This window comes from Antrostomus carolinensis, unplaced genomic scaffold, assembly GCF_000700745.2.
Source record: "Antrostomus carolinensis isolate BGI_N321 unplaced genomic scaffold, ASM70074v2 scaffold1531, whole genome shotgun sequence".
In the NCBI taxonomy this organism is placed as follows: domain Eukaryota; kingdom Metazoa; phylum Chordata; class Aves; order Caprimulgiformes; family Caprimulgidae; genus Antrostomus; species Antrostomus carolinensis.
Genome location: NW_010296128.1, coordinates 43921 through 61587, shown reverse-complemented (window position 1 = coordinate 61587; position 17667 = coordinate 43921). Strand labels below are relative to the sequence as shown.

The 17667-nt window shown below is 49.4% G+C and overlaps 2 protein-coding genes across 2 annotated transcripts in view; one reads left to right on the top strand and one right to left on the bottom strand.

Annotated features, from left to right (window-relative positions):
- The first annotated feature begins 222 nt into the window (after nt 1-222).
- On the top strand, nt 223-13203 carry LOC104532847 (cyclin-I). The gene is made up of 4 exons (XM_029087512.1): nt 223-375; nt 8929-9063; nt 12679-12753; nt 12922-13203. The coding sequence occupies exons 1-4, from the start codon at nt 262-264 to the stop codon at nt 13168-13170; spliced, it is 573 nt and encodes a 190-aa protein (XP_028943345.1). The 5' UTR covers nt 223-261; the 3' UTR covers nt 13171-13203.
- Nucleotides 13204-13951: 748 nt separating this feature from the next.
- The window catches only part of SEPTIN11 (septin-11), a 42338-nt gene continuing 38622 nt past the window's right edge, over nt 13952-17667 (bottom strand). The window contains exon 9 of the mRNA XM_029087511.1: nt 13952-14054. Within this exon, the coding sequence (XP_028943344.1) occupies nt 13952-14054 (103 nt within the window). The remainder of the gene's footprint in view (nt 14055-17667) is intronic.

Genomic DNA, 17667 nt, shown 5'->3' with positions numbered 1-17667 from the left:
GTCAGAGACTTACCTGTGGACAATTCTGGCTCAGCTTCACCTGAATCAGAGCCCACTGGTGTGGGTTTCCTTGGGTCGGTTTGCCAAGCACCCAGTCGCTATGTTACAGATGAGCCTGTGCCATTTCTGGCAGCTTTAGTCACCTTTGTGTTTTCTTTTGCTCAGTTTACCAGACAGGCATGGCTCAGTATTTCACCAGGCTGTCTTTGGTTTTGCAGGTAGCTGTATCCAGCTGGGTGGCAGGTGGATCCCAGGGTTACCATGAAGTTCTCAGGACCCCCGGAGAGCCAGAGGTTGTCTCTCCTTCTGGAGACGGCAATCTCTAGGGAAGCTCAAATGTGGAAAGCACATGTGCCGAAAATGCAGCCCAATCAGGTAATGTCTTTTCTCCACATCATTCATCTTGGTGAAGGCAGGAGACTGACCTCTAATGTATTTTTACGTGAACAACCGATGCTGTTGCATGAGAAGTTCCCTTCTGCTTGAGACCTGGGAAATTAGCCTCTGAAGTATGCGAGCAGTTTTTTATTAGAGGGACTTACCTGCACCCAGGGGCACAGAACACACTCCGCAGCATACAATGTCAGGCCTCTGCTGTTGCTTCTGAAAGCTCATACATATATTGTCTTAATTAAATTCATTTTACAAATTGTGTGGATAATTAACACCCATTTCTAGTGGGCACCAACTCTGCAACAGTTCTTAAAAGCAGCTTCATTTTCTTGTCCCGAGTTCACTAATGACAGTGTTGAAATGCTCTTTGCTTTCCACGTGAAGTGACATCTTCTCACAGGAACCACGACCGCTAGCTTAGCCCAGGCCCCCTCCCAGAACAGCGAATCCCCAGGGAAAGCCTGAGGTTGCTGCCTTTTCCCACTCTGAGCCAGATTCTTCCCTGGTGTAAATGAGCCCGGTTCTGCGGGGCTGGCTGTCGCTGTATCAGCTGGAGCCAGGTGAGGTTCTCATCTGGTCAGGCACTGTCTGCTTTGGGAAGAACACCACAGACTGCCACAGGACTATTTATGGAGCAGGGTGCAAGCTCGTGCCAAGGGAAGTGGAGCCAGGTGCTGGCCTGTTCCAGTGAGGACTGTTCTGGTAGGACTGGAGGAAGATTCAGGCTGGAAGGGACCACAGTGGGTCCATAGTCCAACCTCCTGCTCCAGTTTTGCAGCAGGTTGGATTTACCCAGCCTGAATTGCCCTTCTGCTCTTTGTAGAGGAGGTGTCTGTCTAGCATGTGCACTCAGAACCACCTGTGAACTTCACAAAGCTTTGTTTAAAACAAAATGTGAAGCGTGAGGACAGTTGTCATAGAGCTCTGGGGACTTTGTCACTGGGTTGGGCAGAAATAACCCAGAAATAATGGTCTCAGACCCAGTCTTCCTGTTCTTGATTCACATAAAATATTCACGCAAGTGTTATCAGTTGTTGTCAGAGCTAATCAGTGTGGTGTTTGGTTTTTTTCTGTCTGGTGAACAAGAATCTGCTGTTGTTGTGTAGGAACAAATATGTTTTTAAGGGGCTCAGTATTAGTTTTGTTAATCCACGTTTAGGTTTCCAAATCGGTGCCCTGGTTGTCAGAGGTGTTGAGTTAAGGTGTAGCTGTGGCTGTCTTCAGGCACGTACAGTTTTAAGACTCTGGTTTATGGTAAACTAGCCTGTTATTCCATGCTGGCAGTATTCCTAGGGTTAGTGATTATAATGTAGGGAGATAAGATTACAGTATAATGAGATAGGTTAGGGACTCGGAGAGTGTAACCAAACCAGATTCTTGTGTGAAGATTTCACAGGGACAAAGCCTTTGCATTTTTGCCTTGGTGAAGTGGATTCTGGTGGCTCAGAAGCCACCAGCTGCATTAGCCAGCCCTCCCTTGCAGGATTGCACTGTCGCCCTTTGAAGATGAGGTTTCCCACCTGTGACACGTTCGAGTTGTCCCCACAGAAGAAGGACTAACCTCAGCCCTGTCTGTGGTGAGGAGCAGCTGTCCTGCTGCCAGGGACCTTGAAGAGGGGTCTTAACATCGCTGTGGCCGAGGTCTGCGGCACCTCGCAAAGCGCTGTCCTCAGTGGTGAATGCTCAGAGCAGTTAACGGGGCTTTGGGCTGTCTGCTGAATATGAAACCTGGGGGCAGCTCTGTTGCCTGCTGTGAAAACCCAGAGTAGGATCAGTGTAGAAACAACCTGATGGCTAAAGCCAGTGTAAAGTTTGTGCTCGAGAGCAGAACCTCACGTCTGGCCTGGGCAAATACCAAGTTTGTCCTTTTTGTGTGCAATTAGGTCATGAAGATGAAGGATCTTTCTCCCCCTCCTCCCCTGCACTTCAACAATATCCCCGAGGTCTGTGCTGGGGGGTGTTTCCTGGCCCTCTGTGCTTCTCACCCCAGGCTTTCCACTCCTGGCATTTCCACCCCCAAAACTCTCTAACTTCTTTCTTTATATTTTCCTACCTGTCAGTTCAGACGTTGACTTCATCAGCTAGAGTGCCACAGTATGAAATGTTTTCTAGCAGTCAGCAATCATTAAATTGGATTGAAATCTCTGTGTGTTTATGTGGAAAATGTACCAAGGTCAGACTGAAAAGGGGAACATCAACACAGCTGTCTGCTCTGGGGAAATCCTGACTGGCCATGCCACAGCGCAGCTGAAAACCCTCTGTCTGTAACTACCTATTTCTCTCTGTTCCTAGAGTTTGTGACACCCAGCTTTTCAAACTGTCACCCGTTCCTCCACTTGTGCAGCCTTCATTGTGGCAGTGTTGCAGCCACGGACATGCAGAGTGAATATTCCCATTCCCTGTGATACCTGGAAGAAGGCTGTTTTCCCAAACATCTCCTGCTTTCTTTTGAAAACAGCTGCAGTAGCCTAAAACATCACTTGTATGAAACCCTTGTTTATTTCCCATGACAGTCAGGAAATCAGCATCCTTCTGGGTATCAGATCTGGCAACCCTGAAGCCTGTGTAACTTTCCATTCCTCGCTACAGAGATAGCCTGACTACAGAAAGGGTTTTAATGAAATCATCTGGTTTGCAAATGAGAAAATGTGAGCTGCATCTACCAAAAAAAGCTAATGATCAGATTGGAGGCACACTCGAATTATTTTTCAGGAGTAAACTTTCAGTTTTGACTCTTTAGGAGACATTTTTGGTTCTAATGTTTAAAACCGGAACAAATTCAGTTTCTAAATACGTGTCAGAGTTGAGATCTTTGAAAGGAAGAAAGAAACCCTTAGTTACAGAAACAGGAAAAACTTTACATTTTTAGTACAGGATGCACAATCTGTCGGGGGCTCCGGTCCTGATAATGTCTGTGATTTTTCTGTTTTGTTTTTCACTTTCTCTCTGAAAAGTCCCTTTTCCTACGGGCATGTATATTTCTTTTAGTTTCCCTCCTTTAAATGCAGGCTACTGGCTCCGGGTCGTTGCATTATATCAAAGCCAGATGTCACAGGGGCTTTTCAGCCTGAAAAAATAAGATAGGCTGAGTCTGGAACCCTCCTAGTGCTTCTGAGTGTATTTTGTCTTTATTTTTTTCTTCCCCTCTCTTGGGTTATACAATATGCAGGTGACATTCAGAAGCTTTCATGTGATTGGGACTTGAGAAATCAAGCAGTAAAGACTGGTCAAAGGTTGATTTTTGCATGTTACCAAGTAACTTTGCAGCGAAGAGCTGTGTAAGCCAGGATTTTTTATATCTTTTTATAGAAACACAGCGCCACTTGTATAATTTCTCCTTCCTTGCCTGTTCCAGCTCTTTCTTTCTGTCTTCTCCTTTGTTCTCTGTACCTCTTGAGTAATCAGGAGACCTCAAGTTTGTTTCCAGTTTTTCCACTGTCTCAGCACATGACCTTGGGTCCGTTTTCTACCCTTCTGGTGCCTGTTGTATCCTGTGGGCGACTCGGAGACTGCCTGACCGTTTGTACAAACCATTGTGGGGTTAATGCCCCCAGCTCTCCCGCTCTGCCCAGCAGCAGTCTCTCTCCCCGCTGTTTGCGCACGTTACCGCGCGGATGGCCGAGGCTGCCCCGCTAAACCGTAGCCAAACCCTGAGGCTACGGCAAAAAGTGGCAAAAACACCACTTCTGAAGGGTTTCAGGAGAGCACCGCTCCTGCCCGGCTGCTACAAGTGAGAACCAGCCCAGTGGGCATCAGTTTGGGGGTCGCTCTGGTGTAAAACAAGGCTCCTAAGACCCGAGCTCCGACCGATGCGGCTGTAATCTTTACACCTGCCCTTTTCAGAAGCTTCCCAGTCCTGATAACGGTCACCTGCTTGCTCCCCGAGGAACCCACAGCAGGAGCAGGACTAGGCAGAAACAAATAGGGGAAACAGCAAAACATCCCCGTCTGAGACAGCAGACACGACAGAAAAACCAGTTATCAGGCAAGGTGTTTTTCCTAGATTAGGCAGCAATAAAATTGAGTCACGTTTGAGTTCACAGAGAGTATTTTTTTTTAGACTGCATTTTCCAAAAGTCTCAAGGTATTCTTAGAGGTGATTTGTACTGTGCTCACACGCTGGAGCCTGAGTCACAGCCTCTGGGCCTCCTCTCCCGTGCAGCGGGCCCTGTGGCAGGGCTGCCAGCTCAGGGACGAGGCGATTTGGCTGTCGGGATGCAGGACAGCAGCTCCCTGTGCCTCTCACCATTGCCAGGGCCTCACAGGCACCTTTCTGATGCAGTGACTGAGAAATGGGGTCTGGGGCACTGACTGGGGAATCAGACAATTCAGATATAAATCATCAGAGATGCTGGAGGGCTCGGGTCGGGGTGTGTGTGTGGTATGGGGTGCTGTGGTATGGGGTGCTGTGTTGCTTCCCTTGAGCAGAACCCCCGACCTCTGTGGTTGCTGACTTTGGAGAGGTCAAGTGACAGCCACGGCGAGTGCAGCGCTGCCATTTCATTATTCAGATAGTCACCTGTGGGCCCACACTGGCCTTGTCCTGTGTTACTTAAAATACCCATCAGGAGGCCTTCCCAGAAGCTAAGTGGTGGCAGGAGTCATCATGCACGTATCTGCTAACCTTTGGTGCCAGGACAGGCAACCACATCTGTAGGTCGGTCCTTGCTCCGATCTGGACTCCTTTCCAAAAACAAAAAGAGTGGGGGGAAGCGCCAGCCAGAGGAGATGGATTGACCTTCAGTCCTCAGGGCTGCTCTTACCTCCGTCTCGGAGCAACCTCCTGCTGCTGCTGCGTGAAAACAGAGTCTGCTGGTGTTTGTGGTGACAAAACAGAGGCGGCCACACAGAGACCCAGGTGGAGGCTGTGGAAAGTACCTCCACAGCAAAGAGGAACTTTTGCCTTCCAGCCCAAAGGGACTTTCTTTTTTTACTTTCAACCACCGTAGTGTCTCCTTTTTGCTTTTAATTTTACATCACTAAAGACCAGTGACCTCGCTGCTTCGATAACGTGACCGCGCTGCCTTTATGATGTGTGTCACTAGGATGATGTGCGCGCACCTTCGAGGCGGGGGGATAAAGACGGATCCCTTTGTGTGGGAAGCTCCTTGCCCTGCTTGGAAGTAGCAGCAGGGTTTGTGGGTGTGATGGGACCAGTTCTCATTCCTCTGCCTGTCTCTTAACAAACTTTGCTGTTAAACTAGGTTTAAATTCACCTGGTCTTTCTGTGTAAGGGATTTCTCTCCCCCCCCACCCCCTCTTGTGCTCCTTTATTTGCTGTTAGAGACTGGAGTAGACAAACTCTTTGTAGGATTGATGTTCTTGCAGAAAAGAGCTGGAGATTCACCTCCTTCCCTTTGCTTCCCCAGACAGCTCTTAAGAAGCCAGATTGTATTTTGAAGCCTTACATCTGCTGTGCACGTACCTAGATGTTCCTTGGTGTTAAGGGAACATAATGCTCTGTGTGGGGGCTGGTTTTTGTTTGTTTTCATTTCACATCTTGCTTGGATAAGCTGTTGTTTTTCGGTGCTTTAGAGTCAACACCATTTATGTCTCACAAAGAAAGGACAGTGGTTACCAGGGACTGAGCATACAGTTGCTGTTCTTCACAGCCTCCCCGTTTAAAGCTTAACTCCTGGGGCTGAAATTTTGCCTCTTGGCCTCATACTGCCCACAAAGGGTGAGAAGACACAAGGGCAGATCTTGGGAGGACTGAAGGCTGAGCGGCAGCGTGGAAAGACGATCTCACCCTTCCCACCCATGCTGTTTTTAGGAGAAGACCTAACCTTTCGCTTTGGCAGGCACGAGGAAACCAGCGCTGAGCCAGGAGAGACGCCGTCAGGAGCTGCTGAAGCTGATGCCCATGGGATTTGCCAGGAATGGGAGGGGATGAGAAACCCCCCCTGGGCTGCTGAGGCAGGGCCCTGCCTCCACAGCAAGAAGCACAGCAGATGCCATCTTCACCCCTCCTCCAGAGCAATGATGTATGGCAGGAGGGCATGCAGGGGAGACGGAGGTGGCTGCCCTGCTGATGCAGCTGCCGGCCAGGGGACCCTTCCTGCTGGCCTCACCAGTCGAGCTGCTGCGGCAGGACCAGGGCCGTGTTGTCAGAGTCAGAGGCAGGTTTTTAAAGTCAAGTTTATTCTGTTTGATGGGGTGGTTTCAGGTCACCTTTGAGCAGGTGCACACAGCTTACCTGCTGGATTCACCCAGATACAGCACTTCCAAATAATCCTCTGAGCTGCTTGAAACCTTCCAAGGCTGCAGCATCATCCAGACCTGGCTGCGGTTATAAGCCCCGTTGTATGGCTCTGTCTCCTTCCATTTAAAGACGGGCACAATGAGTAAAGCAATAAGGAGCTTGCCTGATCACTCCTTTTTTTTCCTGTTTTAGGTTGAGCTGTGCAGGCCTTGCTTAGCTACAGAAGTACACTCTAGAAGGACAGCCAGTATCTAACACAGCATCGCCTTTTTTTCTCCCCAGATACCTTCTAGGTCCCTATCCCGCTGTCCAAATGATGTTTTTAGCAGAGCATTTAATAAACTCCTTCCTGCTGTGTGGTGAATTCATTATACCCCCAGCACGGGCCAAACTAGCGTTTCTGGAACAAGCGCGACGCGTTGCAGCCAGCGGGTGTCCTGGCACGGCTCAGATCTCACCCTTAAATCTCAATAATCATTTTAGAAAGAATCATTATTTCTTGGAACTGAGAAAACTTCCTCTTCCCACCTGAAAAATAGTAGGTGCTTTTTAGAAAGCCACATTACAGTCAGGTGGCACCCAGAGGTCCCAGGTGAGAGCAGGGGCGCAGAGGGATCACACACAGTCCTGCTGACCGTGTTACACCAGCAGAGCTTCAGGAGAGAAGGCAAGGCAGGGCTTTGCTCTCCTCAGAGGAGCACACGATGGAGGACTGAAGGCACATTGACAGGCAGAGGTAGTATCGCTTTATTAGCCCAGCTACTACAGCCAGGAGAAACAGCTTTGGATTGCACAACCCTGGCTTCAGACTCCGTTCCTGCTACAATAGCACCCTTACCATTGTACTTTTTCTAAGGGGATGTGGTGGCCGCATTTTGGTAGGACACGTGTCTGTGAGCAGCAGCAGCAGCCGGCTGTGCACCTACTGTCACCAACCCCAGAACTCAACCCTGAGGTTTGAGCCCTGTCCCCCTCCCTTGTGCCCCATGGAGTGGTGAAGGTGGAGCTCAGCACCAGTCAGGAAGCTGAGAGCAGAGTAAAGATACCGTCCTGCAAGTGACACGGGAAGGTGTGAAGCTGGTGTCCTCGGGGAGGCCCTGGGGTCGTTACAGTGCTGCCTACACCGCTCGGCCTCCGCACGCATGGCGGGCTCCAAGGCAGGAGCGTGTTGCTGCCTACAGAAGGCAGAGGGTCAGTACTTGGGCGACAGCTGTAGCCTGAAGTATTTTATTTTGCATCAGTGTCGGGTGTGTTTGTTTTCCAAAATTCTGCTGCTTCCCCCCTGTGTGTTATTGCTGGGAGAACAGCTACACCCCAGCCCAGCAGCTACGCTTGTTTGCGCAAGCCCTTCGCTGTCTTTTCCACAGTACCTGGGCAGCCAGCATTGCCTCTGGTTGCTTTTACATCAGCAGTAGCCAAAAGAGTGTAAGTACCTTGAGCACAGCACAAGAAATTTGTTTGGTTTAACTTCTGGACATATCCTTGCTAATCACCCTAAATCATCCCCAGCGACGTGAAAGCAGACATAAGTATTTCAGAAAAGTAGTCAGAGAGAAAGATTTTATGCCAATGTCTGATTTGTATTTGTGGTTGAAGTTCAGCCCTTGTGCAAACAGATCAATGGTGATGACTTGGGCCAAAAAGTTAAAAAAACCAAAACACTAAACACAGCCTTTTTCAGGTGAAACTGTACCTGCTTTACCCCAGTTCACAATTAACTGTACTGCTAAAGGTCTTATGAAACTGTACCTGCTTTACCCCAGTTCACAACTGTACTGCTAAAGGTCTTGTTAACTGGAAGTTTCTTTTTTTAACATATACTGAGCTAAAAATGTCCCCCTGAGCTGAAGGAAAAATAAACTTTCCCTCTCAAAATACCAACTTGGTCCTTGCCCTCTTCTGTTTCTCGGGAGCTGAGGACCCGCCTGGCTCCCAGAGCATGTCTGGTTCTGTTCAAGGGGGGGTATTTCCGTGTATCTACGTGGTTCTAAGGAAGTTAAAAAGAAAATAAAATCTCTTACAGCTGAGCTAGAGAACACCTGGTCAGTGCTTGAGAAGCTCCAAGACATCCTTCCTCTTCTCCCCACTGTGCAGTGAAATTTCTCAGTGATGTCTGAGGCTGCTGTAAGGAAAGTTCTCTTTGTCAGGGCAGATTTTTTGGGATGGGGTAAGCAACTGCAAGAACCAAGCGGTGACTGAGGCTGGCTGAAGGACCCCCCTTGCCAAAGGGGGCTTTGTTTCCAGGCTGAACAACTCCTGCTGAGGTAAAATGTTTGGTGTTTCCTGACTTGCTGAGCCTGTGTATAAGAATAGTTTGTTTTTCTCTCCAGCAGGATGTAGCCATTTCTCCAAAGCAGAGGGATGAGGTCATCCAGTGGCTGGCCAAGCTCAAATACCAGTTCCACCTTTATCCAGAAACGCTCGCCCTGGCCATCAGCCTTTTGGACAGGTTTTTAGCAGCAGTAAAGGTAAATATTTGCAGATACATAAATTGAAATAGATTTATATCACCCCCAGCTATTTCTGTGTACAGTCTGAGTGGTGTGGCTGTACGGAAACGTTTACTTCCCCCATCTGCTCTCCCCCCCTCTTCCTTTCTCACACATGTATAGGATGGTGCCTACACCACTCCAGGAGCTTAATTTCAGGTTGTGGAACTGGGAGCACCCGCTGCTGCCAGGAATTTTTAGAGGTAGATTATCTCCATAGCCATTTTTAACCCCATGAAAATAGCCATTGCTTTAAAGAGAACACCCAGTTCTCTGGGAAATGACCCAGTGCTTACACCTACCAAGAATATTTTCCTTCTTTCCTCTGTTCTGCCCATTTCCTTCACGTAATGCAGCTCCTTAGTTTAAATGTATGTTAAACCAAGAGAAAAGCAGCACCCTTCCTCTTCAACGACATGCTCGCTCTGAACCTGGGTTTGAATGTTGAATCGGCCTCGGCCCACTAGCTGTTCCTTTAAGCAATCAGAAAAAGAGGCTGCAGAGAGGTTTTTATTCTCAAGATAAAACAGAGAACAGTCTCTACCTTCACCTAAATTGACTCAAAGCTAAAGGAAGTGCCCACTGTCCCATGGTTAAAAACCCAGACCCAGTGTCCTCTGACAGAGTCCCTGCTTACCTCTTCATTTCTCTGCTGTTGTAACTGCATTTCATCTCATTTGTACCACTTAGAATTGCTGGGAGCACATGTGAGCAGTGAACGAGTAGCTGGAGGAAGCAAATGTTTGAAGACAGGTTTGGGCCTGACACATTTGCTAGTGCAGGGAAATGGAAAAAAAAAAAAAAGGAAAAGAGGTGGGGGGAGAAGATGGAGCCACAGGTGATGAATTCTTGGGGAAGTAGTTCACTACCAGCCTGCTCTACAGCCAGTCCGACTGACTAAGAGCTTCAGACTGATGTCAAGTCAGGCAGATGTGAAGGAGAGAGGGAGGTAAGGAACTGGGGTGCAGGCCAGAGCAGAGAATGTGTGTGCCTGGTGGGGCTTAAGGCTGTGAGGCCATAGAAACCACTTGAGATAGACAAGAGAAGAGTCATCATTTGGGCGAGCTCCATCTGGGATCTGCCCCTCTTCTATCCCTTCAAGTCTGCTGTTGAAGCAGCTTCGATGCAGACTCCTGAACAAACTGTGGTTCAGCCCAAAACCCCTGGCCTGGAGTAGTTAAGTCAGGCTTTGAGTAGCCTCATCTCCTACCATATTTGCTCAGTTACATTCCATGCTCAGCAGATGTGCAGTGTCATCTGCAGGGGTGCCTCATCTCATCACCAACGCTGTTAGGTACGCAGCAGAGCTGAGGAGATCCAAGCAGAAGCATGTATTCTCAGCTTGAGCACTTACATTTCAGTGTGTTTGGTAGAATGCAAGTGACATCATCCATTAACCTACCCTTTAAATATTAATAAATATTGCTAATGTTTTAATTACAAGCCACGGAGATTTTTATTTGTGAGGACATCTTAAAGTAACTGATTTCCTGAAGTACTAAGAGGGTAAATGGATTTAAATCCCGCAGCCGCTAATGCCCTCGAGTACAGTTTTTCTTTCAGTCATTGGCAGCAGCCAAGGAGTCTGCAGGGAAAGCAGGAGAGCGTGAGTAAGGAGCCCACTGCGCGCTTCAGGCAGCGAGCAGGGAGGCGGAAAGGTGTTGTGTCTGGGTGAGCATTGTTCAGACAGCTCAGGGCTTTGTGCTCCCTCCCCCGTAAGGCGCCAGGGCCTTACACAGCTTAACTCCTGTTGTTTTACCAGGGGGATTTTATTATTAAGACAACTGGTCCCTTCACTGTGAACACACTTGGGATATTTCTGAGCCTGGCTGCCCCTAAGGCTGTGAGCCAGCCCTGCTGTGGAGGCCCCGCTCGGTGTAACTCACTGCCCAGCACACGTTAACCCGCCACAGAGCCCAGCACAGCAGCACTCGGCAACGTGTGAGGAGCCAGCAAGGCAGGTAGGAGCTCCCATAGGAGACCAGGATGGGTCTGGGTTTTAAACAAAAGACAAGAGAGAGTTGTTCCTTCCAGGCCAGTCTCTAGAGGGGATGCACTTGGGAGAAAGAGGAGACAAAATTACTGTTAAAAATAGCAGGCAGAACAAGCGTCCCTGATGGTAGGATCCTGCTCTAGACACCTGCTTTTCCCTGACCCCCATGCAGAAGGTGTCCTCCTTTGCTGCACATGATTTTGTGCTAATCTGACAGTTTCCTTTGAACCTACCTGCATGGTCAAGAACAAGTTCCAGCCTTGCCCTAAGAGAACTTACTCTCTTTGCTTTCAGTGACATCGGAATGCACAGACACGTGCATGTACACCCCCGCCCCCAAGTGTGGATTCTCTACCTGTATTTAAGTTTAAATGGCACTACAAAGCCAAAGCTCTAGGCATAGCATCGTCCTTTTTAAGTACCTGAGGCTGAAAGTAGGTCAGGATCTTCAATATGGACACCATCTTGGGTTCTTCTCTTGTTGCTTTCTGGAAACAGTGTTCTCAATTCCTTGACAGCTCATTGCATGAGTGTAACACGCAGCATCTCACCTTTCAACCACCTCAGGGCTCTGCTGCATTTGCTAAAATTTACCTAACAAGAATAAATCACAGCAGCAGTTCAGGCTGCAAGTAAATTTTCACAATCTGTGCAGGATTTTCACTTACCTTCGCTCCCAGCATCTCTTCACATGGACAGAAGAGGACCAGGTGGCTCTTTACTGGAGGTGGGGGCTGTCTACTCACTGGGCAGTGATAAGGCTTAGAAACAGTGCCTCTGCATTTCCTACCCCCCAGCCACTAAGGAGCAGGGGAACACATCCTGCCGTGTTTCCACTGATGTTGGAAGTGAAGTCCTTTGTCAGGCTTGGTCAGCAAAACCTCCAGTGGATGTGGCACATCCAGAGCGTGTGCTCAGTCTGGTCCAGCACAGGGACTATCTGTCCCACACATCCTGCTCTCCCCCTCAGCCCCCCAACCAAGGCCTCTAAAAGGAGTTTTAAAATATACATAACAAATCACCCTTTCCCCTCAAAATTTCACCTACCTTGCCTAAAACAAACCACTATGGAAAGGACCAGCTCTCCCTTGATAATGCCTGGGCCACAGCTTTGAGAACTGCAGTGCAGAATGACAAGTGGTGATGTTTATACTTCCCCAAGCAAGGAAATTTTAAATTATTTTCCTTCCTGTTCCGTGTCTGACCCCCAGCAGCACTAACAGCAGAGCTCTGCTGAAGAAAGTGGAATGGCAATGGGGTTTTTTACCAGGTGACAATCTGGCCCTTCTGATTTCCTCCTTCCTATTTCCACTGCACTGCCTAAAAACGAGCTCTTTCCACTCCGGTGCTGCACACCAGCGTGTGCCGGTTACGAGGTGGGGCTGGCAGATTGCTGTCCTGCCTGACCTCACCGAGTATGGATTTTGGCTTGGCACGGCTCGCTGCCGCCGTGGCGTAGCTGAAGGTCAGCCTGCTGATCCAGAAGGTGTTGTACAGGCAGCTGAGACCCCGGGGCTCAGGATGTCCCACCAGAAAGGATTGATCACACATCATTTCTGCGTCACATTCACAGAGACTTTCTCTGCTCTTCTGTACCACAGGCCCGTCCAAAGTACTTGAACTGTATTGCAATCAGCTGCTTCTTCCTTGCTGCAAAGACCATTGAGGAAGATGAGGTAACTTTTTTGTTCTTACTACCGTAGCCTCGTGTGACTGTGTGCTCTGCCCGTCCTGCCTTTGCTCGCACGTGGTGGCTGTCGCTCGCTGGGACAGGAATGAAGCGCTTGGTGTCATTTCTATAACGATGGCTTCTCTTGTTTCTTCTTTCGCGTTGGCTTTTGCAGAGGATTCCAGTACTGAAGGTGTTGGCTCGGGATAGCTTTTGTGGTTGTTCTCCAGCTGAAATTCGCAGAATGGAGAAGATTATCCTGGATAAACTGAACTGGGATCTTCACATGGCAACGCCACTGGATTTCCTTCATATTGTAAGTCAGAGGCTATTTACGTTCTTTCTGGTGGCTGTTGGTGTAAATAAGGTACCTAGACAAAGAATTCTACCTGTAGGGAGCAAAGACTTTGGCACGTGTTTGTAATTCCTCCATACAAGTAGTTTCTGAAAGACAAAGCCTTGCAGAGAATTTCAGAGGAGACTTGTGACACTTTGGGCGCAATTTCCAAGATGTGAGCCTGCCATCTGACCTGTTTTGAGGCATGTTGAACCACACGCTGAGACTCACAGCTCCTGAAAACCTTGCCCCCAAGTCCTAATTGCTAGTGGTTTTGCTCAAAGCTAAGTGCCAGGCAGCACAAAACCAGTAAGTACAACCATGGAGAAAGCACTGATGCGGGCAATGGGCGCGCTCTGTGCTTGCTACAGAAAGGCACGGCCAGAGAACCAGATTCATGATCAGATAAGACAAAGGGAAGGAAAGCATCCTGAGGTTCTCTGTTCAATTTCATCCTGTGTTGCTGAGCGAGAAGGGTGGAAGGGCACAGCCTTCTGCAGAGCCCTCAGAAGGCTGGTCCCCAGGCAGACAATGTGTGCGATGGCTCCCGCCAGAAAGGCTGCACCCAGCTGTCGGTGGGTTCACCACGGTGCTTTTTTTCCATGGTGTGGAAATTGCCTTGAAGGTTAAGCTGGAGAATCCTTGTGCATCAAAGACGTGTGTCGCATGCAGTTCTCGAGGTCTCACCTGGCTTTGCCTGTGGGGTTGCCTGTGGGTGACGCCAGCTGCCTCATGTGCTTGTTTCCCCTCCTCAGTTCCACGCAGTTGCGGTGTCCAACAGGCCTCAGCTACTGACCGTCCTGCCCAAGCTGAGTCCCTCTCAGCACGTGGCGGCGCTCACCAAGCAGCTGCTGCACTGCATGGCCTGTTACCAGCTGCTGCAGTTCAAGGGCTCCATGCTGGCGCTGGCCATCGTCAGCCTGGAGCTGGAGAAGCTGCTCCCCGACTGGCTGGCTCTCATCATCGAGCTGCTCCAGAAGGCACAGGTGAGGGGGTGCTGGCACCGCACACGGCGGCAGGGAGGGACTGGGGGCTGCTCATCCGAGCCAGCCGCGGCTTTCAGAGCCCCAGCTCCTGATCTCTGCCTGCAGTTACGCTTCGGCGAGGATGGTTGTGCTTCTTCAGCCTGAAGGGAGGGTTTGTTGGGACAGTTCTGCAAAGTCTTGGTCTTAACTGCATCCAGCGGGTGACAAAGAGAGGAGCTGTGTGTGCAGATGTACAGAAGCTCTCTCTGCACCAGGGACAAAACAACATGCTGGGGAGAAAATCCTAATGAGCTGCTCAGCCCTTCGTTCTAAGCATACGGGTGGTCTGACAACTACTGGAGAGACAAACCCTCAAGCTGCTAAAAGCACCCAGTGAAACCTGTTAATATCTGAAAGGTTTTTACCCCCCTACTATTCCCACGAGGTGTAAGAGGGAGCAAGGGTCCATATCTTACAAAATCACCACACTGGGGGTCTTTCTGGTCCTTTTATCACTTCTGTTCTCCTGCACCCAGCGCATCGTTGAGAAGGGAGGTGCAGGGTGGCTGGTGTGTTCAGAGCCCCGGCCCTGCCCTGGCTGACAGGACCTCCTCTCCGTGGTGGTGATCCCACAACGCCGCTGTCTTTGCTTGTCTTCCCACTCCAGATGGATAGCTCGCAGCTGATCCACTGCCGGGAGCTCGTGGCACATCACCTTTCCACTCTGCAGTCTTCTCTGCTGCCCAACTCTGTATATGTCTACAGTCCCCTCCAGCATACCCTGGTGACCTGTAACAGAGGAGCGTTCAAATGCCAGCCCTCCTCTGTCCCAGGGCCAGGTTTCTCCAAGGACAACGGCAGGCCAGAAGTGCCAGTCACAGGTACAGCCGCGCTCTACCAGCGTCTGCCAGCTCCCAGCGGTTGCAAGCAAGCCTCAGCCAAGCGTAAAGTGGAGGAGATGGAAGTGGACGAGTTCTACGACGGTATCAAGCGTCTCTACAACGAAGACATCGCTCCGGAGGTAGTGGCTCTTGAAAACATGGGCTCTGTTTGTGGCGCTGATGTCTCGAGGCAGGAAGGCAACGTGTCCCCTTGTCCACCTTTACAGCCAGTGTCTGTTATGTAGCTGTGAGCGCACACCACCTGCTCTGCTACGAGCTACTCGAGAAGCCACGCAGGACTTGGCATCCTGGCTTCTCACCAAGGGGGAGAAGGGGCCGTACCTTGTCAGGCTGAACTGAAGGGAGCAAAAAAAAGAAAAAAAAAAAAAAATCCCAGAAAAAAAAAAAAAATCCCAACCCTTTTTTGAATTTTTTTTCTTGTGCGGCTAATTATAGTTCCACTATTTAAGCACTTAAAATAAACACAAAAAAGTATAAAAATCTAAAAAAAGACCCAAAAACCAAACAAAAAAAAGTAGCAAAAATTTGTTTCTTTCTAGTGTTGTCAGTTCTACTGTTTTTCTGCTCCTGTGTCTCGTAACCCATTCCCCACGTCCGAGAGCTCACATCACTCGTGCAGAGTTGTTCCAGGTTTCCCAGCCAACTAACACCTCTCTGACCCCATTTCCATCCGCCCCTCGCTCTCTTTCTGCTTGCTCCTCTTTAATTCTCAGCAAGTCTTGTGCATGATGTTCTGTACTACCTGACCCTCACGACAGCTTCCTTTTTCCTCTCTCGAGAAAAAAAAAAATGACCTTTTTTTTTTGTTTTGTTAGCACCTTGGTGTTTAAATGTGATATTTAAAAACTGGATTTACATAAAAGGTTAGTCAGGAATAAAACAAAAGTGACGCTTGCAAGCTGCTCCACACTTCAGAAACAGCCACCAGAGTGTGAACCTACTCGGGCAGCTGGTTGCTGTGCTCTGTACCTTACAGAGACTCCTCACACTTAACACCAGTTTGATTTACAAACACAGAAAGCAGTTAATGGATTCGGTATCAATTAACAAAACCGGTATTTTTTCTCATTTGCACCAAGAAATGTTGTGCTCAGTGTGGGTTTTCACCAACGCTTGACTCTCTACGTCAAGTGTAGACCTTCAGTTCTGCAGAGTCTCTTTTTCCCCCCCCCCATATGTTTATAAGCTTAGCATGCGACCAGCACTGCTCGGTGAGGTGCTGGGGCGGCTTCGTACGCCTGAGGTTTGAAAGGTGTGTAATTATCAGTCACAAAACCAAACCAAAAGACCCTAAACCCTCAAGTTTTGTGTTCATGTAACTTCTAACCAAGAGCAAAACCTTTCAAAAACTTGTCCTCTTAAATGTTACACCTCTGTTTCTCAGAATGCCCTGTCCCAATTGTAAGCTCTCTCCACAGCCCTGAGGAAGGTATCGTTTTCGGAGCCATTGTACTGATGAAAGCCTTCTGGTAGCAATAAAGAAAGTTGTCCTGGATCCTGAGTCTTGTTTTGTGCTTTTCACCCCAGTCCCAAGATCAGTTTTACCTGGAGGTTGCAAGGGAGCTGCTCTGTGCCAGGGAAAGTGGCTTTAGCGGTGCAAGGGAGTTGCACAGCAAACTCTTTGCCTCTACAGCTTCAGCCCCAGCTCTGGTGCTCCTCACTCCCTCCTTTGTCACCAGGCTGAGTACTGGCCACTCTGTGAATGGCTGGGATGCTGCTTCCTCTCCCTGTCTTGTAACCATCTCCTTTTTGATGTTCTGAAGACCCCATTGAAGAGTCAAGGTCCCCAAACCCAGGCTGGCTGTAGGTTCCTGCTTGTCTGACATCCCTTCCAGTGGGGAAAAAATAAATAAATCCCATTTCATCCTGAAAAGGTCCGTACAGAGCTCACTTCTGCTCTGTTCTCTCAACTCCTACATTACAGATTAGATCCTGTTCTTTCATCTCACCTTCTTCCCAGCTGGCTTTGGTCTCGTGCACTCCAGGAGGAGCCGGCCCCTCCTGCCTCACCTCTTCGCTGTCACACACAGTCCCCTGTGAGAAGCTTTTCTTGGGTTTCAGCTCTTCCTGCCCGTGTCCTGGAAACAACCTCCTGAGGCCGCGTTTCTCAACCGCGTATGCACCTTCCTTCCCTTCCAGCCCTTCCTCTCATCCTTGGGCTATAACCACTCCCTGACCTTTTCTCTCTTCCCACTGCTGGCTCCTCTGCCTTCTCGAGGTTTCACCTGGCAAAACACCCCCTCACTGCAGGATCTCCAGGATACTGGTGCTCACTACTTCCAACTCTTCTGCAGTTAAACTACACAGCATAACAGCTCTAAATAGAAGTAACTGCCCTGATTGCTAATGCTGGATAGGACAACACTGTCACAGGAAAGGCTGGAGCCAGGTAATCGTCACACCCCTCGCCAGGCACGCCAGGCGCTGGCGGTTTCGGTGCAGGAGGGAGTCTTTGTGCGCGCTTGTGCTCGCTGCGTGCGAGCAGCGGTTCGAGTGACCCAGCTTAGCCTGGAGGGAGCAGTTGCTAAGAGCTCTGGCTGTGTGTGCAGTCAGAGAGAGGTGAGCCAGGGCGCTCGGAACTCTTGTGACGCTCTTGGCCTGCACGATACGAAACCGTGGAGAGAATTTGGTGGGATTACAGCTTATTTGAGTTGGCTTCCAGCTGGACAGGACACACTGGGGCAGGAAAACAGGGACCAAAGCACCATGGCATTGTC